Here is a 22,149-nt window from a genome sequence, read left to right as displayed (position 1 = left end):
GCCTCTGGGAAACCCTCCCATAGTGCGCGGCATGCCGCTTTCAGTTTATAGTAAGTAAACTTTTCTGCGAATGGCAATTCCTGTTCATCCTCTCCCGTAGGTTGGGGCCTAAAAGTGCCTTCAGGGTATAAATCAGCAAACGTCAGTAGCTGTGTGCCTCCTATTTCTATAATCCCCCCTCCATGTTACAAACATGGCAAAAGTGGGTTGTCTCGTAAAGGCATGGACGGCGCGTAAAGTATTGGGAGATTAGCACGTTTCTGACGTTCCCGTCACGTCCACCTTAGCATGTCAGCATTGTCAACATCTTGCCGTGGGCACGGTGCCTATTTATAGATTGCTACTTTTAGTGGGGTTGGCAATTTCGACTGCAACATGTGGCTGGTATGGTGTTGGGTAAACCCAGAAGTGTAGAAACTGGGCTTGCGCACATAGCGCGTAGAGTCGCATATCTGGAGCTCCAAATCCACCCTGGCTTAGCGGTAGAGTCAGAAGGTTCTAGGACACTCTTGCCTGTCCGCCCGCCCATACCAAAGACAGCATTTGGGAGTGGAGACACTTAAAGAAGTGTTGCGTGAGGGGAATAGGCACGTTTGTAAATAAATACAGACATTTTTCCCAACGCCACTTTTCCTGCAGTGGATAATGGCAACTTGGACCAAATCGCCACTTTAGATTCCAGCCAAGTTACAGCCCGACAAAATTCAAATTCCAGAGTTATTGTAGACTACCACTGAGCCAAATGCCCAGGTATTTGACTTCCTCTGCTGCCCATCGCAGCAGATATTCCGACAGCACCTCAGGGGTCCCATCTGTCAACGGAAAAATGACAGAGTTCCTCCAGTTTATGGTAATACCAGATAAGCCGCCAAATCTAATAAATTCTCGAAGCACTGGGTCTAAGTTCACTGTGGGATTTAGGATGTACACAGTGACATCGTCAGCATACAGGGATATTAAGAGGCTCCTAGTGCTTAGACCTATCTCTCTAGCTGTGTGGTGTTGGCGTATTCTGGCCGCTAGCTGTTCCATGGCAATGGCAAATAATAACGGTGAAAGGGGGCAGCCCTGTCTCATGCCTCGGGTGACTTCAAAACTTTCAGATACCAAGCCATTCACACGAACATGAGCTCTTGGCATGTTATAAAGCAACTGAATCCGGCTGATGAAGAGGGGACTGAAGCCCATACGCACTAAAATCCTAAAGAGGTATGGCCATTCAAGTGAGTCGAACGCTTTTGTTGCGTCTAGAAAGACAGCAGCTGCCTGGACACTATTGTGAAGATAATGCAGGACTGCGAACAGTGTTCGAAGATTATGTGATGTGGCGCGCCCCGGAATGAACCCTGACTGGTCCAGGAGGGCCACCATCGGGAGAAGCGGCTGCAGACGGTTTGCCAGTAATTTAGCGTAGATTTTAACATCCACGTTTATTAAGGAGAGCAGACGATAGGAGTCCAGTTCCCTTTCTTCTTTATCAGGTTTTAACAATGCCATTATTAGTTCCTCGCGCATGGAATCAGGAAGGGCCCCGGCTTCCAAAGCCTCAGTATATACTGCCAACAGCTTCGGAGCTAGTTCATCACCATATGTTTTGTAAAAAGCCGTTGTCAGGCCATCTGGCCCAGGGGCCTTGTTAAGTGGCAAGCTTTTTATTACTTGCTTAATGTCTTCTACTGATATAGGGAGATCCATATATCGCCTATGTGTATCGTTGAACCAAACCAGACCCACGGAATCCAGAAAGTCCTGCAGACCCTCCGATTGTGTTGATTGAGTTGCTGTGTATAAGGAAGAGTAGAATGCAGCAAATTCCCGCAGGACTTCCTCCTGGCCCGTTACAGTAGTACCATCAGGTTGTATTATCGTGTGTATGAATGTGGTGGAGTTAGATTTATGGAGCATGCCTGCAAGTGTTCGGCCTGGCCTATCTCCCTCCCCATAGCACCTTGCCTCAGCATGCTTCCCCAAGAACTTAAGCTCCCTTTGTGCCTCTTCTGCAAATTCCAATAGTTTACTCTTCAGCTCCGCTGCCAGTTCTGGGCAAGCCCCAGAGCAAAATCGCTGTTCCAGGTCCCTGATCTGACATTCTATCTGTGTTATAGAGCCTCTGATTGCTTTCAAAACTCCTGCTTGCCTGGCTATGCATTTCCCTCTTATTACCACCTTGTAAGCATCCCATAATGTTGCCTCAGAGGAAACCGAACCAGAGTTCAATTCAAAGTACTCGACTATATAATTTCGAATTTCTTCTTTGAATGCTTCATCAAGTAAAGCATGAGGGGGTAGTCTCCAACTAAAGGCACGTGTTGGTGAATCTGGGAGAGACAGTTTAAGTAAGCAAGGGACATGATCTAACAGAGAACGAGCAAGGTGTGTCACCTCTAGCGTCCAAGAGGCTCATCCGCTGACACCAACCAATATTCTAACCTCGACCAAGCAGCGTGTTGACTCGAGATATATGTTCCCTCCCACAACTGGGGATGCCTATCTCTCCAGATGTCAACCAGGGCACCTTCAGATATGATGTCAAGTAGCGCCAAACTTGCGTGAGGATGCAAGGGGCGCGGAGATCCTCGCCTATCCTTGGTATCATTAAGCACTGCATTGAAATCCCCTCCCCATATTATCATATGACACTGTGTGGAGGCTATCCGCGCCCAGACATCCCGAAAGAAATCTGGGGAATCTATATTCGGACCATACACGGCCGCCAATACCACTGGTTTACCTCCCAATTGGCCCTGTAAAACAACATATCTCCCCTCTGGGTCTGTAGATAGTGCAGTTTCTTTCCAATCTAACCCTCTTCTGATAAGTATAGACACCCCTGTGCATAATTGGAGTAAATTGCAGAGTGCACCTCTGCCCTTCTAGCATTCCTCAGTTTTTGGGATGGTTTGACATTCAGGTGTGTTTCTTGTATAAAGCATTTATCTATATTGTGCCTCGTCAAATAAGCTTGGACTAGCCTAGCTTTCCTGCCATTGTTGAGCCCTCTGATATTCCATGTAAGGATGTTAAATGTTACCTTGCGCACCTCGAGAATAGTTGTGAGCTAAAAACATAAAAGTTCTACACCCAAGCATATAATACCCTCTAGTGCAACCTAATAAAATGCAAAGAGCAGGCAGACCAGTACGTACCAACCAACCAACATTTCCCTCCCCGCCCCCAGCCACTTCAATCCCCCAATCAGGTTGTGTCAAAACCCCCCATCCCTACTTTGAAAACAAACTGTAGCAAACATAGGGAAACTTCCCGTGGGGGCATGGTTTCGCCGGCATACACCCCCGTGGGTACAGGGTGGCTAGGGAGTTACATAAGCGTACCCGCTGAAGTACCCCTCAAATAGTAAAGAGGCAAAACTTCGCGTCTAATCAGACTGGAAAAGGGTGGCACTGCCCCAGAGTACAAGTATTATACCAAGTGAGCGGGTATCAGAACATTGCAAAAGGGACAAATGACAGTTAATGAGCGTAGGTGAATGATAAACAACACAAATAGTAAATTAGCAAGCATTTGGATGGACGTTGTAAATACGGTACTTCAGTCATTATCGCTAAGGTTATCACTGCCTCTCGTTCCATTGGAGCTTGTTGCCGCTGAGACCGGTTTGGACCTGCACACATGTTTGGCAAAGTTAAGGGCCGACTTAGCATCTGCAAAGAAATGGGCTGATCCCTCATGAGAGACCTTAAGTTTCGCTGGGTACAGAAGAGAGTAGGGGATTTCCGCCTGTCGTAGAAGGCACTTGGCTGGAAGAAACTCTCTCCGTGCTGCCTGCACCGCTGGGGTAAAGTCTGGGTAGAAGGAAATGTTTTTGCCTTTATGGGTGATCTGCCCCTTCTCTCTCGCCAGGCGCAATATCAGGTCTCTATCTTGATAGTTTAATAATTTGGCCAGGATGGGCCTCGGCGTGCCTCCTACTTGTGGTTTTGGGCCAAGTGCTCTGTGTGCCCGCTCGACCACAAACACCTGGGACAAATGTGGATCGAAGAGCTCGTGTAGCAGGTCCGCAATGTGAGCCTCCATTTTAGGGATAGCCGTAGTTTCCGGAATTCCCGTGACTAGGAGGTTATTTCTCCTCGAGCGCGCTTCCAAGTCATCATTCTTCGCTCTTATGACAGACAGTAATTTATCCATATGTGGAAGTTGTTCTTTCGTTTCAGCTCTGAACTCATGAAACTCAGTTTGTCTATTCTCTAAGCTGTCCAACCTCGTTTCATGTGTGGACACCTGGGTTTTAACAGAATCTAGTTGGGAGGTCAGTGTATCCAGTTTGGCATCGATGTTTTTCAAACTAGATCTCATCTCCAACATTAGGGATCTAAGGTCTTCCCCTTTATCACCTGCGGTCTCATCTTGACCCATAACGTCAGAAGTCTCTTGTTCCTGTTCAGATTGCCTGGTGCTTCGTTTATTTTCAAATGTTATTTTAGGCTGTCTGGCATCTGTTTTACCCATCGTGACCCCAGCCTGCAAGGTCTGCAATTGTATTATGGATTATCCGCAGATGACCGTGCGAATGTCTTGCGTCTCCTTCCTGGGCCTCTGTTCAATCGGCAGTCGGAGTAAGCAATATGTAGCCACATCCACCCGTGCTTCTTCAAGAGACCCTTTAGAGGTGGCGTCGTAACTCTGAAGTAACTAGGACTATCGTTACCACCACAGCTCTACACAGGTCAATAGCGCAGCTACTGGTCGTGCACCCCAGCGGGTGAGAGCTTTTCAGCTTCGCAGACAGGTGTATTAATGTGTGCCAATTGCGGATCATTCCTCGCCCCTAGGGACCATTGGCCACTGTGCGTGAATTGAGCAGGGCGTGTAGGGAGAACAGCCTCCTCAGCACCAGCACAGTGTATGTATCCAGAAGGCAATGACGGTATGTGGTCACAGCTCAAACAAAATGGAGGCGCGTCTCCTTGGCCGTTTATCAGACAAATTGGCGGGTGGCAGCTTTATATGAACATAGCTCACTCCGCTGTTTTGGGTCCCCTGGATCGGCACCCACAGTGTGCACCGCGCCTCTCCTGGGCCACGCAGGAGTGTAGCAGCAGGGTGCCCTGTCCACTCCAGTACACCCTGCGCTTCCCCTCCAGGCGCGGAAAGTGCTGTCTCGCGCCTCTCCGCACTAGGCCACACGTTTAATTCCCCAGCAGCAGCTAAGTGCGATCCAGCGTCTTGTCATGCACCTTGGCGGTAACTGCATATGTAGCCCCGTGGATGGGGACTGATTGTCAATTATACTGCTTTGCCAGCTTCCCCGCTATCGCTTCACACCGTCTCCACCTCAGTTACAGGCGCCGGTCACCCACTCATATGCGCCGCAACCACACATCCGACAATACCTGGGGTTCCCGATTATTGCCCTCCGCTACTACACATCTCTGGGCCGTTGTGCTTTCTCGGCTGTATGGACCCTCCGCCGCCGCTGAATCAAATCCGCTGCAGCCCCCAGAACGCAGTCCACTCTGGGTCAGGCCTCAGCAACCCCGGGCCCGATTTTGGTGCGATCCCGCGCTCAGGGTCGCAGCAGGCGGGCTATGGCGTTGTGCGAGTTCGGTCTTCTCGTCGGCAATCACAGCGCGCCATCTGTATGTTTCCTTCCAATCACCACCGGATCGCTGCGTGCCCGGTACCTTAATAATGCAGGGCAGTGCAGTAGAATTTCCACGTCAGCGCTTTAGAAAGGATTAATGTAGGATTATGCTCCCCAGCCGGCAGAGCTCACTAAGAAGCGGCCATTTCGCAGCTCGGTTGGCCACGCCCCGGGCTCTCCAATAAATGCTTTAACCTCCAGAGTTATCTCACCATTATCTGAAAGAAACACTTTAATTATAGATTCCTTACCTTAGAATTACCCCCAGGCGTCAGACTGAATCCGGAAAGTTTTCCGTCAGCAGTACCTCTGCGCATCGGAAGGTGGCGTTGGTCGGCTCCGGGTCTGTCATTGGCGTTGTGTTGCCCGGTTGACGTCTCGGCAGCTACCCAGACGCCGCCCTCATGCTCTGACGTCAGTTTTTTCTTTTTCCGCACCAGCCAGCGCAGATCCGGGAAGAGCGGTACCTCCAGTCATTTTTTGACTGACTTTCCCTCGACTTTTGTCGACTTCATTTTTGAGTCTTCAACTCCTGGTGCATGAGGGATGCCTGGCTTCAAGGCATGTGGTTTGTGTAACCGACTGATGTTGGTGGCAAACTTTTTCTTAATTTCCATTCCAGCAAAACAGGAAAACAATCTTGAGCATAAAAAAGCAGTATAGCACATCACTGGGTCGTCAGACTCCCTCCGAATCCGAATCACTTTCATCTCGGTTCGGTGGTGGATCACAAATATCACCTCTGTATTTATTCCACGCCCCCCAGATTTTACTCCACTTTTTAGGGCACCCCCTTCTATAGAATACTGCCCTTTCAGTTATCATGGCTGCATCCATATCTTTACCCCATGCTGCTAGAGTAGGCACCTCAACCACCCCCCCATTTTTATGCTATAATCCTCTTGCAACCATCATGCCCAGCCTTACCCATCTTTGCCCAGAACGTGTGAGGCAATCCGGCTCCCATATGTTTAACAAACAACGCCCGGGCTCAGGTAGAAGCGAGACCCCTTCCGATTGCGATATAGTTCTCAACACTTGTGTCCAATATTCCGCTATTCTAGGACAATCCCATAAGGTGTGATAAAAGGTTTCTTCTTCTCCACAGCCTCGCAGGCAGAAGGGATGTTCTGCCCTCCCTATCTTGTGCAAAGTGTGTCTAGTGTAGTATGAACGGTGTAGGAAGCATAACTGTACTATCCTCAGGCGTGAGGGTATGCCCACCTCTCTTGGGGATGTCAATGCTTCCTGCCACTCTGAATCATCAATCTCACCGATATCTTGGGACCATTTATCCCTCAGGGGTCCCGTCAGGTCAGGCAGGTTATTCACTTGTTTACGGTAGGTCGCCCTCTTTGGCATGTAATCAGTTAACAATCTATCTTCCATAGGGGATGCCTCTGGAACTTCAGAACCAGGTGGCAGTGCTGTCATCAGGGCATGTCGTATCTGCGTGTACCTGAACGATTCCGAGGGGGCCAATTCGTATTGCTGCTGTAGATGCTCGAAGGAGACTATTTTCCCTCCCTGACACATATCTCCGACCGTTGATATCCCAATATCATCCCATCGATCAAATCCTTTACTATGCCTAAGTTTTCCTAGCCGTTTCATGTCCCACAGTGGAGTGAGCTGGGTTATTACCCCCACCATCCTAATTTAGCCTGGGCCGTATGCCATAAACCAAGTGTATGATGCAATGGTCCAAACAGTGCCTGTGACAATTTCTTGTCATAGACGGAAGCAAACATATCTCTCATGCCTAATTGTGCTCTGTCTGCCTTAAATGTCGGGTCCGATTGTGGGAGATGTACCCATTTATTAATCACTTTCAGTTGCGCTGCCCAATAATAAAGTTGTATGTCAGGGAGCGCTATTCCACTATCAGTGCACCAGCTTGGCTTGCGCAATACGTGCTAGTTTATTACCCCACAGCAGATTAGAGACCTGTGCCGCAATAGCTTTAAAGTAAGGTGGCATCACTGGGTATGGTGTATTTTCTAAAATATATAAGAACCGGGGTAGGGCCATCATTTTAAAAAGTGCTGCCTTTCCCAGTAAGGTCAGCAGCAATGTTCCCCAGTGACACATGTCTCTTTTGAGACGATCTAGCGGTGGCTGCAGATTCTTATTATAGAATTCTCCTGAGTCGGCTGTGATGTAAACACCCAAGTACTTGAACGTACTTTCCACAATCTAGAGCGGGCAATTTTCGGGAAGATGCGGCGGTGGGTCGTGTATCACGTACATTATGGATTTGGACCAGTTGAGGGTGTACCCTGACGCCTTACCATAAGCCCTACAGATATCTAGAAGACTTACTATGGAGCGCCTCGGGGAGGCCAAAAATAACAAGATATAGTCGGCGTATAGGAAGACTCGATCTTCCCAGCTATCTGTCCGTTTGAGGCCTCGTATCATTGGCTCCCAGTGTATCCATGCCGCCAGTGGCTCTAATACCAGAGCAAAAAGTAGCGGCGACAATGGGCTGCCCTGGCGCGTGCCTCTCGCTAAGGGAAACTCACCAGAGATGTGGCCATTGGCAGTAACATGCACCATTGGTTTAGTATACAACAGTTGAACCCATGAACAGAATTTGGGACCGAACCCCAGATGATGTAGCACTGCGAAGAGAAAGGGCCAGTGGACCATGTCAAATGTCATATGTACGTCCAGTGACCGCCGGTTCCTGTACATACACTGCGCGTGCAAGCACACCATGTAATCTCCTCAGGTTGAGCGCCGTGTTCCTGACTGGCATAAAGCCCGACTGGTCTGGGTGTATGAGCTTTGACAGGTGCGGCGTGAGTCGAGTCGCCAGAAGCTTTGCAAGGATTTTAGCCTCTGTGTTTATGAGGGAAATAGGCCGATATGAGGTACAGTTATCCGCAGGTTTCCCAGGTTTTAAAATAGCCACTATGGTGGCTGTGCGCTGGTCCGGCAGGAGCTCTCCCGCCTTCAAACTGTCAGTGAACATATTCAACAGGTAAGGCGTAATGGGATCAGCCCTCCTCTTATAGAGTTCGACTGGTATGCCATTTGGTCCTACCGCTTTGCGCGATTGCAACCCCCTAATGGCTGCTTGCAACTCATCTGTCGTGAGGTCGGCCTCCAACTCCTGGGCTTCTTCAGGGGTTAATTTGGGCATGGCGAGGTCCTGTATATAAGTCAGCGCCTCCTCTGCTGACATTGCTGAATCTGAAGAGTATACTGTCTGAAAGTGTCGTGCCAGTGTGTGTACTATTGTGTGTGGGTCCGTTGAAGGTTGTGACCCCCCCGTGCTGAGCTGCGCTATCCATCTATCACTTTTCTCCTGTTTATCTAGCCATGCCAGTAACTTCCCTGCCTTGTCGCCGATTTCATATATTTTGTGTCGTGTGTTCGCCAGCTGTTGTCTAGTCAATTCCGTTAGGAGTTCTCTATGGCACCGCTGCGTGAGGCGCAAGTTATGGGCTGTGTCAGGGGTTGGGTCTCTAGTCTGTTGTGTATCAGCAATATTCAATTCGTACTCTAGATTCTGCAGTTCCAGCTGTCCCTCCCGTTTGTGTGCTGTGATGAAAGCTATGGCCTGTCCCCTGATGACTGTCTTAAATGCTTCCCAGAGAATGGTGGAGGAAGCAACAGACCCCGCATTGTCTTAAAAGTAATGGCTCGTCGCCCTCTGGAGTGCCCTTCTGATCTTGGGATTTTGTAGATAACCAGGGCGCATCGGATAGATCCGGCGCCGCTTCTGATGGTGATGGTGTATCTGAGCAGCAGTTGGGAATGATCAGAGATGCCCCATGGTCTAATTTATATATTGACTACATTTTGAAGGCTGCTCAGCGAACCCCGGAAGTAGTCTATTCTCGTGAGACTATTATGGACACTGGAGTGATATGTGAATTGACGTTCCGTGGGGTGGTATCTTCTCCATACATCTATAAGACCCAGTGCGTCCATGAAATTCCCAAGGCGTGATACTCCGGAGGCACCCGCCCTCAGAGGGAATCTGTCCGTGGAGCCGTTCGAGACTGCGTTAAAGTCTCCACCAACAAGTAGCTCCCCTGCTGGCAACCCAAGTAAGAACACACTTAGATCCGGGAAGGCCACCGCGTGCAATGCTGGGGGCATGTAAACTGATACTATATTTAAGGGCCTTCCCTCCCACTGTGTAATTATGGCAGTGAATCTCCCGGACCCATCAGACTTAACTTCTTTTATTATCATGGGGAACTGCTTCTTCACTAATATTCCAACCCCCCTGGAGCTAGATGTAAATTCGGAATGTACCACCATTTTGTATCCCCACCTGTCCATTGCTTTGCTGGACGTGCCTGTGAGATGTGTCTCTTGCAAAAGTACCACTGCCGGGCCTCCCCTTTTAATACACTGCAGAACCAGGCCACGCTTTATTTTATCACCCAGGCCGCGTACATTCCAAGTGAGCACGGAGAGGGATGGTACCATGGTGCTGGAACCCCCCACTGAGTCAACCTGCGTTTCGTCTCCCATCGCTATGTCTAACAGACCTATTAATGCTAGAGACTTGTCACATAATTGAACATGAGTGTTTCCCTGTGTGCGCTAGTACTGCATAACCATCTTCATACATAATAATAACATGTCCAATATACCAAGAACTTAGAAACAGTCCCTGCCCCCCAACCCCTCTCCCTGCCTTGCGGACCCAAAACTGCCCGCCACCCCAACTCAGCAGAGTGCTTAGAACCCAATCCCCGAAACTTTACTTGCATGTACAGGAGCGGGAAGTCCGAGGAAGACCATTCCTTCCCCATGCCCCAGAGTCCTTAGCCATCAACAATTCCATTGTAGTCCTAAGATCGAGGTGGGCCATAACATATATCTGGGTACCCTCCCCTTATTTGAAGGTGGGCACTCCCTGAGGATCTCACTCTCCGGAGTCCTTATTCAGTTGTTCCGACTCCTCCTCTCCTTGTTCAATGTCATCAGAATCACCTCCTCTCCCCAACCTTCGTCGTCTCCTTTGCACTCCTCTGGACTCCTCCGCTGGTCGCCATCCCTCAAGCCAGTCGTGTGCTCTTCAGGCGTTTCAAAAAACCAGGTTTTGCCATCTGCCACCACACGGAGTTTTGCTGGAAAGAGCATGGAATACGGTAGTTTACGGGCCCCCAGCTCCTTTTTAACCTCCAAAAAACTTCTGCGGCGTGCAGCGACCGCCGCCGTATAGTCCGGAAAGAAAGAGATCACAGAGTTTTCTCCTCGGATAGGCGGTGCTACCCGTGCCGTCTGAGGAATAGCATCTGTATTTAAATTTGAATTTAAAAACATTTGTAAAGCGCACTTTTACCTAGCAGTTTCATGGCGCTGAGGATTTATTGAACCCATATAACAACTGTGGGAGGACTAGGCTGGGAATGCTTGCAGGAAGAGATAGGTTTTTAAGGCCTTACGGAAGTCAGCATAGAGTGGAATAGATCGGATATTGGGAGGGAGGGAGTTCCAAAAGATGGGACCAAGAACTGCAAACTTCACCCCCCCCATCCTCGTCTTCCTATAACGAGGGATGGAAAGGAGGGATTGGGAAGATGAGCGGAGCTCTCTGGCAGGAACGTAGCTAGAAATTGCCGCATTTATGAAGGCTGGGGCAGTTCCGGCTCGGGCCTGGTAGGCAGTACAGCCCAGTTTGAAAAGAGCCCTCTCACTAATAGCCAACCAATGCAAGTTCTTTTAAACAGAGGTGACATGATGGAATTTTGGGAGGCCATAAATAAGGCGTGCTGCCTGGTTCTGTACAAGCTGTAAGCGTCGCAAAGCGTAAGATGGGACGCCATTGTACAGAATGTTCCCGTAGTCCAGCCGTGATAAAACCATTGCCATCACGATGAGTTTGAGAGCGGGAAAAGAAAAGAATCTAGAAATTTTCCGGATAGTGCGAAGGGTAAAGAAACAAGAGGACACCACTGTACTGATCTGAGTGTGCAAAGTAAGATTCTGATTTAGTGTGATCCCAAGTGTTTTAACTGACAGAGAAGGTGAAGGGGAGGGACCAAGTGAAGGGGCCAGAACAAAGAGGTCCAGGGACTGGATGCACCCCCAGTCAGAACCAGCTCGGTTTTGTCTGGGTTAAGTTTAAGGTGGTTAAAGTTCATCCAGTCCCTGATGAAGATCATGATTGATTGAAAATTAGAAATAGATTCAGGAGAGTGTGAAAGGTTGAAGGTCAGCTGGAGGTCATCAGCATAGTTAAATGTCCCGAAATATGAATATGCGGGCCAGAACCGGCCTCGGGGGTTCCAGGTCTCAGCTTGCCACCTGGTACCCTGTGTGCCCTTTCCACAGAAAAAAAGGTGGATAGTCCTTTAGGTTGCAGTCAGCACTTTATGAGTTCTTCAACATATAGGTCCATAGTGGGTCCCCCTTCATCCTCCGGGAGCCCCGTAATTCGAACATTATTTCAGCAGGAGCTTTCTTCTTGTTCGTCCAGCTTTGCCTCCATATGCTTGTTGTAGGCCTCCAATTGCGTCACTTTCTTGACCAGTAGCGTAGTCTTTAGCAAGAGACCTTGTTACCTGTTCCACCTCAGTTACTCTTGCTGACATTTTTTGGAAATCCGCTTTTAGGAATGTAACATCAGTTGAGATTGTGCCGACCATTTTCTGTACCTGGTGTAGGGCCACAATTACATCCTCTAGTGTCACTTTGGGGGCCACCGTCTTCCTCCGCGCCTATAGCCCCTGTCCCTTTGCGTTCCGGCAAGGGGGGGAAGTCCTTAGTGTAGGCAAGCTTATCCAGTTTGCCCTGCTGGTTCGCGCGGGACCCCATGCCACTCATTGTCCACTTCACAGCCTCTTCCTGCCGCTGCCGGACTTCTGCTAGACTGATGTGGTTTTTCTTAGAAGGGGCAGTCAGCAGGTCTCACTGAGGGGCTCTGTGTGCGTTCCACAGCTCCGTGAACCAGGGTACTCTTTCCCAGCGTCACTCTTATAATATCCTGGGGTCTACTGTATGTTATCTTTAGTACCAGTCCTCCACTATCTCGCGTGCCCCTGAACGCGTCTGTGTCGCACGTGCGCCGCTGTGTAGTGTAGTTCGTAGCAATCCTGCCCTTTGACACCCCCTGACTGAGGCTGTGTTTATTGGTACAAAAGGGGGTGGTGATGGATGGAGCATCTGAACCAATCAAACACTCACACCCAGTCAACAGATCTGGGTTTAATCCATCTCCGTTTTTTAGCCCACTCTGCCACACCAGTTCAGACATGGCCATATGCAAATCAGTCTGACCCTGTGCCTCATGGGAACAGTCCAGCCCGAACTGCCAAGCCATGCCTTCCCTGGACCGGAAACAAGCTTCCGAGTACCAGTTTCTGGCATTTCAGCCGTCTTCAGCCCGGCTTGCTTTAATCCAGTGGCAAAGTGAGCAAGGGACTCACGTCTGAGCATACCCTGCCAACTTATGGCGAACAAAGCGGTACAAAAGGGGGTCGTGATGGTGTTTATTGGAGTCGCTCTTCAGGCGACCCTCGATCCAGCCTCCGATCGCTGTGCCATATAACTGTTTGCCCCTCACTTCCACCAGATATAGCTCCTCGAGCTGCAGGTTAGTGCCTTTCGCTGTAGGTCCTTTCGACCGGCCGGCTTAATTATGTGTACTACAATCAATCAAAAGTTGATCTCCACTGGCCCCTGCACCTTTTAACATCCTAAAATCAGTTGCCCCAACCATTCTGCCTCTCATGGCGAATCTGATTAACACCTCGCTTTCTCATGGTATTGTCCCGCTGAGCTGGAAAAAGGCAATCATTAAGGCCCTGATCAAGAAACCACTCTTAGATCCCCTGGACCTAAGTAATTTTCGGTCGATCTCCCTACTACCAGGCATCAGTAAGGTTGCGGAAAAATATGTCAATCGTCAACTTTCCGACTACCTAGAAGTCAATGGCCTTCTTAAGCCCTCACAGACGGGCTTTAGACCAGGCCAGAGTACGGAGACCGCAATGTTGGCGGTGGTCGAAGAGGCAAGAAAGATCATTGACTCAGAAGGATCAGTTGCAGTGATCCTCCTGGACCTTAGTGCGGCCTTCGACACCATCAACCACTCCACACTGGTCCACAGGCTCAAGGACCTGAGTATCTCAGGGCCTGCCCTGTCCTGGTTGGAATCCTTCTTGAGTGACCGTTCCTTCCAGGTAACGGACGGTAATTTCACCTCCAAGTCAACAACTATACACTGTGGGGTCCCTCAGGGCTCATCTCGGAGCCCGACCCTTTTTAATGTGTACATGTCACCCCTTGAGAAGATCGTCGCTCCATTTGGGATCAAGCTTTTAACCTATGCGGACGACACCCAGCTGGTGGTATCCCTTAGTCCGCATGACTACCCTTCCACCAATCTCTACACCTGTCTTGGTGACATAACCAAATGGATGGACAGGTCCCACCTTAAGCTTAATAGCCAAAAGACGGAGATCATGGTCCTGGGCAACCAGTCACACTTCCGCCCCGAGTCCCTGTGGCCTCCCTGTATGGGCATACCCACTACCCCTAAACGTGAAATCAAGAGCTTAGGGATCTGGCTGGACGAGGGTCTTAATTTTTCCACCCAAGCCAGGAAAATGGCCGGAACCTGCTATGGTCTCTTACGGACCACCAGAAAAATCCTCACTCTACTCCCTGCACAATCTCAAAAATTACTGATTCGGGGCCTTGTGGTGTCCCGTTTGGACTATGGTAATGCCCTGTATCTAGGGGCCCCTAACAATGTGCTGGCAAAACTCCAGACTGTGCAAAACACTGCCGCCCGTCTTCTCACAGGGACACACAGCCGCTGCTCAGCCAAACCAGCCCTTAAATCACTACACTGGCTGCCCATCCAAGAAAGGGTGCATGTTAAAGCTCTTTGCACCACCCATAAAATCTTGCACAGAAAGGCCCCACTCATCCTAAAGGACCTTATTGCCCCCCACAAAACTAACAGAACCCTCGCTCTTCACACTCAAACTTGGCATCAGTGCCCAGGATTAGAAAGGCCCGCTCTGGAGGCCGACTATTTTCATACAATACCTCCAAGTTGTGGAACACACTTCCCCCAGACATCCAAGCCCAGCCCAACCTTCTTCCTTTTCGCAAATCACTTCAGACCTGGCTGTTTCCCTAAATCCACCTCCCCCTCAACCTGATCTATCACTAGCACTGGGACGCTCATGGGCAGCCATGCGCTTTACAAATCTGTAAAATAAATAAATAAAATAAATAGGTCTGTACCAACACTGATGCAAGCTGCACCAGTGCAGAACACCTGAGAGATGAGTGAGTGGTTGGAAAGCTGGGCATTGGTGAATATCTGGCACCAGCATCTCCCAACAGGCATACATATTCCTTTTATTACCAGGCATTTAACATTTGTAATAGATTAGACCGAATTGTGTGCACCACAGATATATTAGAGCCTTGTTCCAGACTAGCACATAAACCAAACACTATATCCAACCACACCACCGCAGAAACAAACCTAAGCTGGGGAGGCTGCTCTCACCCATCCCTATTTGGTACATGCAAACTACGATGCTTGACTATATCCCCTTTCGGCATGACATGGAAATATAACTTCCATGCACATGGTTGACTCTGAAAAGCCAGTATTTGTGGCTGAATTACATCCATAGCAGGCTGCTAACGTAGACCACAGAAAGCCTGGGGTCTGTTGTAGTACTAGGACTTTGCACAGCCCTTATATTACCACTGCTAGTGACCGAGCTAGCAACTGTCTGGGCATGGAATGAAGTCTCAAGGTTCGGCGCTGTCATTTAGTTGACTCATGTCAAAGACTGATCGTTGGAGGTCCCGCAGTTCTGATGCAGCCTGTCTTTGTTTTTCCACTCCACAGAGTGCTGAGATGGAGCCTGAGGACAGTGGGGGGATTCACTCCCAGAAGCAGAAGATTTCCTTTCTTGAGAACAACCTGGATCAGCTTACAAAGGTTCACAAACAGGTATGTGGCAGGCCTCCAGGGAATTCTCCACAGTTGGCTGGACTGAAATGCTCCATTCGGCCTTTAGGAGTATCCCCACTGTTGCTGAAAAAGTCTAGAAAACCTACTTGGGCCATTTTTGATTTTTAAAGCCATACCACTGCTGCAAAAATACTTTGTAAAGCTAAAAGTTTTCTCTTTTGTCATGAAATGAAATATGTGAAAATGTTTCTAAATATGTATTGATATTTCATTTTTCATTAATACCTGCATATTTCAGCAGTTAAGTCAAAGAATGAATCTAAGAGTATTTCCATGGAACTGGCTCAAGGGAATTTACTTTTTTGTATTTTTAAAGGCCATCGTTAATTAATGTACTATGTTAAAGTTCTTTGTCTTCTGTTTGAGATCTGGCTGGTTACTATGTAATATTAATTTGTTATGTTTCACTTATAAGTCATATTATCCCACTGTAAGACAAAGAGTCAGCACGCCTCATAAAATGTAACCTGCGATGAACACATTTGTCGGTCCTCTATAGTATGGCTGTGAGGCATTTCTTGTTCTGTGTCGTTTTTCTTGCCACAGAGTTTGCACAGATAATGACGGCATGTTATCTCCTTTATAGACAGCCACAAAATGAAGCGAAATCTCAAAAATGGCTGCCAGTCACATAATAATGCAAACAGATTTTGAATGCCAATAGCTTTTGTGAGATATCTAATCACTATCTAATCACTATTATCCAAATATACACAAAAAGCCCAGCCCAGTGTTTAGTGTTCCCAACAGGTTACTGCTGGAAAATGAAGTCCAAATCAAATGTCAAAGCTGTGCCCTTAGGGAGAGGAAGGTGAGCTTAAAGCACAATGATGTTTATTTCTCGTGCTAATGCTATGCTTCCTCTTTGCCACTTTCTTTCATTTTATTATGTTTTTAAAAATAAGTTTTATTTAAGTCCATAGGCTTTTGCTCCATTTATGCTGGTTTAAATGTTTACATACATTTGTATATATTCAGATGTACAGCATGTAAGACGCAATTCTGATGGATACTTCTACCTGCAGATTCCTCAGCCGTAGAACAACTCCAGAAGTCAGACTGGATCCGGAAAACTTCAAAGCTCTAAAGTCACTGATAGGGGGCTGCCGGCCTCAGTCAATGGTGGAAGTGACTTCAAGCAGCATCACCGAGGCCATAAACCACCCGCCTTGGTGCAACAACTTGATTTCCCTTTTTTCTGCACCTCCGGCACTGATGCAGAGCTTTGTTCTTTGAGTAGTTTTTCCTCGCAAATCATTCTGTAAAAGCAGTACCATGTTCCCTCACAAGAAATCAGGGTTCGAACCCTGCAGGAATTGTGAGGGACAGATATCCATTATGGACCCCATTCAGTTTGCCTTTGGTGCTCATGGTCCGACCATGACTCCCGGACCGGCTCGTCCTGCCTCAGCAGGCACCATAAGGCCATCAAAAAGCGGGAGGTCAAGCTCTTCATGGCCAGGGTCAGAAAGGCCCAGTGATGCCACATACATTTGAGGCACCACTCCAGATCTCCATCATCCTCTTCAACTGGCAAGAAAAAAGGAAGCACAGAATGTCAAAGAAGCACTCAAAAGGTAAGTTTCCTCATCACTCTCTGTCTCCCACAGGACTTTCATTCTTGGATCCAGAGTTAATCGACCTAACGCCATTGGATCCTCTAATGCGCAACCCTGCTTCACTACTGGACCTGGCTTCAGAGTGAACTCCGTCCTTCCTGGATCTTCAGCGCCAGTACATCTGCGCTAACCTTCCCTGAGTTTCCGACCTCCAGGGTTGAATCTGGCTACGTTCCTTAACACAATGTATTCTATGTTTGCAAAGGCCATGACGCCAACTTTGGGCCAGTGTTTCCATTTCTTCTTCCAATATTTATGCCTTTGCACACAGCGCTCTTCAGCGCTGCTCTGTCGTAACCAGTACCCATGCCATCCTACTTTGAGCCGGCAGTCAGCTACACGCCACCTCAGCAGAAAATGCCATGGATGGCCTGGGTTAAATGGCCCTTTCTGCTGTGAATATGCCCCTGAAGTCCCTTAACGCAAATTGCCTTTTAGCCTGATATAACCATGCCTTGTGGAACATAACCCAAAAGATCTTGCCACATGTGCCAGCTGACGTCTTAGTCAGTTTTCAGGAGGTCATTGCAGAGTTTTTGACCCCAGGGTTGGATCCGGCTGCGTTCCTTAATGCAATGTATTCTATGTTTGCTAAGGCCTCCATACCTTTTGGGACCAGCTGCCCCATTTCGGCTTCCAAAGTTTATGCCTTTACACCCAACGCCCTTTGGCACTGCTTTGTCAGATCCCGTACTCACACCAAACGGCTTCGACCTGGCATTCAGGAACATGCCACTGCAGCAGCAAATGCCATGGACGGGGCCTCTCCCACCACTGCCACCACCTCACTTACAGCACCAGATACTGCACCACCGTAGCCACAGCCTGACACCACTTCTCACCACAAGTTTCGCAGGGAGGGCCAGTGTCGTTTACAGGAGGAAGCATACAAGACCCATCTTCATGATATCTTTAGAACGGCTCTGGTTCTAGAGAATGTATGCCTTATGGAGACCCTGATCAGGATCCTTTGGAATTCCAAGGGCTGTTCTCTGCCAGCAGCATATACACTTATCTAGAGTTAGCGATGGACTTCCCACTGAAATTGGTATCTCTACATAAGGGATGCAAAAGTTGCTGAGGACTTAGATTTTGCCCACCACAGAAACTAAGGCCAATGTTCTGACGGAAGCCCTTTTGCCTTGTACTGCAGCTTCAGAACTGTTTATACCTTTTAATGAGGCCCTTTTGGAGCCCATTTTGGCAGCATGGGAGAAACCCTCTTCCACTTGAGCAGTCAACTGGCTCGTAGGTCACCTTTATTGCCCAGCTACTGGTAACTCAGCATTCCTTTCGGACCATCCATCACCAGAAAACAACGTTGTGCCAGGCTCCTGTTCTCTGGCATAATCTGGAGTCTTTCGGACAGTTCTCTCTGATAGGTACCCACAGCAACTCGAGACCTGGGATAATAAGGCCTTTTCTGTTGATAATATGGCCCTGAAGTCTCTTAACACAGATTGCCTTTTAGCCAGATACCCCCATGCCTTGTGGTACATAGCCCAGAGGATCTTGCAAGATGTCCTAGCCAACATGAAAAGACATTTTTAGGAGGTCATTAAAGATGGTCAGAAAGCCTCCCGCCAATTTTTAGTTGTGGTGGAATTTTCAGCTGTGTTGCATGTTTCCCTCCATATCCTCAATTCCTGCAGGTCTCAGAAAGATTCACCAAGACTGGGCTGAAGCCATTCTCACAACCCCAGATTGGCAGAGACGGGTGTGGTATTCTGCGCTTCTCTACATATCCTACACTTTTGCCTCCCACTCAGGACAGACTTTCTTTCCCAGTCAAAGGGCATGATTGTGCACCCCAATCTCGGAGACGTCTCCCTTCATGCTAGGAGATTGATTAGGGACAACTGAGCTCCTTTCTCCTGCTATAGGAGATTGTCAACGTAATCTTGTCAGCATTTTGCTCATCCACTAAGTCTGCTACTGTGGGATATAGGAGTACAAGGGGAGCTTGGCCCTAGTGGACAAGTGGGGAGGCTGGGCCTAGTATATTCAATCAGAAAAAAGGGTGCCTCTCCACAACTCAGTTACAACCATATTCATGGAACATTGAAAACGCAAGCTGTCGTTTCCAACCAGGTACTTTTATTTATACCACTTAATTGAACAGTTATACTTCATTTGTCAAACAAAACATATTATGAGCAGACAAGACCTATGTATAGCATAAGATCAAACCAAAGTAAGACTTTTAAATGCACCACAGTGTCAAAACTGAATGTGAGCAAAACTCAATATACTCATTAATTAAACAGACAATATATGAAAGACAGACAATAACATTTAAACATACATTACAATCAATGGTAAATACATTTAGGCATTTGATTAAAGCAAAAGAAAAGTAAAGAAAAAGGAAAATTAGAAAAGAGACGCGAAGATGAATTCGAGAATCTTGTGTCACCAGTGGTAGCTGGTGTATGAATTATCCTTTCCTAATTAGCCGACGCGTTTCGAATCCAGAGAATTACTATGCCGATGAGCCTGCATTCATCGTAGAAAAAAACGTCAACACTAACCTGGAAACAATTGACGGTATGTGCATTTTCAAACAAATTATTTTGCACTTTCTAGTTACCAGCCTTTTAATCGGTCTAATGCCAACTCACTTTGTTGTAGGTAGTTCCAATTCTTGGATCCCCTCTTCAACCTGCACTGCCACACTTCCAATGAATTAGCTTCCTCTAAAAGCGGTAGGTCCCCCTAGCTGAGTGTCACAATATAGGGAGACTGTCTCTTTTTCATGATGCTTATACAATTTTTCCTTCTCTTTGGCAAACTTACAGACAGAATAACCATGCCTTGATGAGAATCTGGAAAGTAATTCTCTGGATTCGAAACGCGTCGGCTAATTAGGAAAGGATAATTCATACACCAGCTACCACTGGTGACACAAGATTCTCGAATTCATCTTCGCGTCTCTTTTCTAATTTTCCTTTTTCTTTACTTTTCTTTTGCTTTAATCAAATGCCTAAATGTATTTACCATTGATTGTAATGTATGTTTAAATGTTATTGTCTGTCTTTCATATATTGTCTGTTTAATTAATGAGTATATTGAGTTTTGCTCACATTCAGTTTTGACACTGTGGTGCATTTAAAAGTCTTACTTTGGTTTGATCTTATGCTATACATAGGTCTTGTCTGCTCATAATATGTTTTGTTTGACAAATGAAGTATAACTGTTCAATTAAGTGGTATAAATAAAAGTACCTGGTTGGAAACGACAGCTTGCGTTTTCAATGTTCCATGAATATGGTTGTAACTGAGTTGTGGAGAGGCACCCTTTTTTCTGATTGCATATACTGTGGGATATACGGCAACTTTGTTGCATGTGTGCAGACAATTACATGGAACATTTGCAGGCCAAGTTGTTGCAAGTGCTGAAATGTTTGCGTTTCTTTGCTCAGTTGGGTTGCCCTATTGGCTCTGTGAAGAGGTATTTAACTGCCTTGTGTGCATTCCCCTGTCTATCTGACCAACCATCCCTTCTGCAGTTACCCTATTGTTATGCGCTTCCTAAAAGGTTTGGTGAATGGGTTTCCTCCAACTGTCTTTGTGGTTCCTTAGTGAGAATTGAATCTAGTTCTCACCTTTTGGATGGGGACTCTTTATGAGCCCCTTCACAGTTGTCCGCTATAAATGTCAACCCTCAAAACTTTTTTAGGTTGCAATCTCTTCTGCTAGAAACATTAGATAGCTACAAAGTCTTAACTGTCACCTTCCCTTCACTTCTTTCTTTCCAGTTAAGTTAATGTTGCGAAGCAGAGCTGCTTCCCCTTCTAAGGTTGTGACCCCCCCCATCCATCTAGGTCAGTCCATCAATGTTCTAAACTTCTGTCCCCCCTCCTGCGAAAGGGGAGTAATGGTTGCATCAGTTAGATATTAAGTGGTCGATTAATTACTACTTGGACCGCACCAAGAATTCTCGATCGGGTGACCATCTCTTTATCGTGTTCTGTCATGCCCAAAAAAGGTAAGGCTGTACATAAGAGGATTCTCTTTGTTGGCTTATCCTCCTCATCAAGATTTGCTATGTCTTTGCCAAGAAAGAGCCTCCTGAAGGGATCAAAGCTCATTCCACCAGGGCTGTGTCGGCGACTTCTGCACTTGACAGAAATCTGTAATGCGGCAATGTGGGCTTCCTTGCACACCTTCACAAAGCACTACTGCCTGGATTTGGAGGTGCGCATGGACGAACACTTTGTCATGCCCATTTTGAAAGAGTTCCTCGTCTAACCATCCATCAACCTTCCTCCTTAGCCGGGTATATCTATTATATGAGTGAAGAATCTGCAGGTAGAATTCTCTATCAGAAGAAAAAGTTACTTAACTGTGGTAACAGTCTTTCTGGTGGATACTCTATCTACCTGCAGATTCCTCACCAAGTCGCCCTATTTGATGGATGAGTTATAGGTAAAGTTAATAAGATCCCGATATATATATTTTTTGGTGTTGCAATCCTACATCGATGCCAATCTGCCCTCTCTCCTTGAATGGTTGGAAAAAACAGAGTGAGCCTAATGTTGCAACAGGGCGTGCACTTTATGGCCTCTGTGACACTACCAATGTCACTTCCTGCATTGACTAAGTCCAGCACCCCTTACTGGTGGTATGAGAGTTTTGAAGTTTTCCAGATCCACTCTGATGCCTGGGGTTGTTCTAAAGGTGAGACATTTGCAGGTAGATAGAGTATCTACCAGACAGCTCGTTACCTCAGGTAAGGAATATTTTCTTCATTATCATTGCTGAACGTGAGAGGGGCCATGAGTCATGATGGGCGAAGCGTCTTCTGAGTGATGATGTTACACCCTCAACAATACTAATACATTGCATGTTACTTTCAGAAGATATGCACTTCTTTTTCATGTTTAAAAGTTATAAATAAAAGTAGTTAAGCAAAACAGAGCAAAAAGGTTTAATACCTAGGAAGTAATAGCT

At 47.4% G+C, this 22,149-nt stretch overlaps 1 protein-coding gene across 1 annotated transcript in view; it reads left to right on the top strand.

Moving 5' to 3' along the window:
• KIF5A (kinesin family member 5A) overlaps nucleotides 1-22,149 on the top strand; it is a 660,796-nt gene that overhangs the window by 543,980 nt on the left and 94,667 nt on the right. The window contains exon 23 of the mRNA XM_086966580.1: nucleotides 15,453-15,557. Within this exon, the coding sequence (XP_086822706.1) occupies nucleotides 15,453-15,557 (105 nt within the window). The remainder of the gene's footprint in view (nucleotides 1-15,452; nucleotides 15,558-22,149) is intronic.

This window comes from Lissotriton vulgaris, chromosome 1_1 (assembly GCF_964263255.1).
Source record: "Lissotriton vulgaris chromosome 1_1, aLisVul1.2, whole genome shotgun sequence".
Lineage (NCBI taxonomy): Eukaryota > Metazoa > Chordata > Amphibia > Caudata > Salamandridae > Lissotriton > Lissotriton vulgaris.
This window is presented reverse-complemented; position numbering and strand designations above follow the sequence as displayed.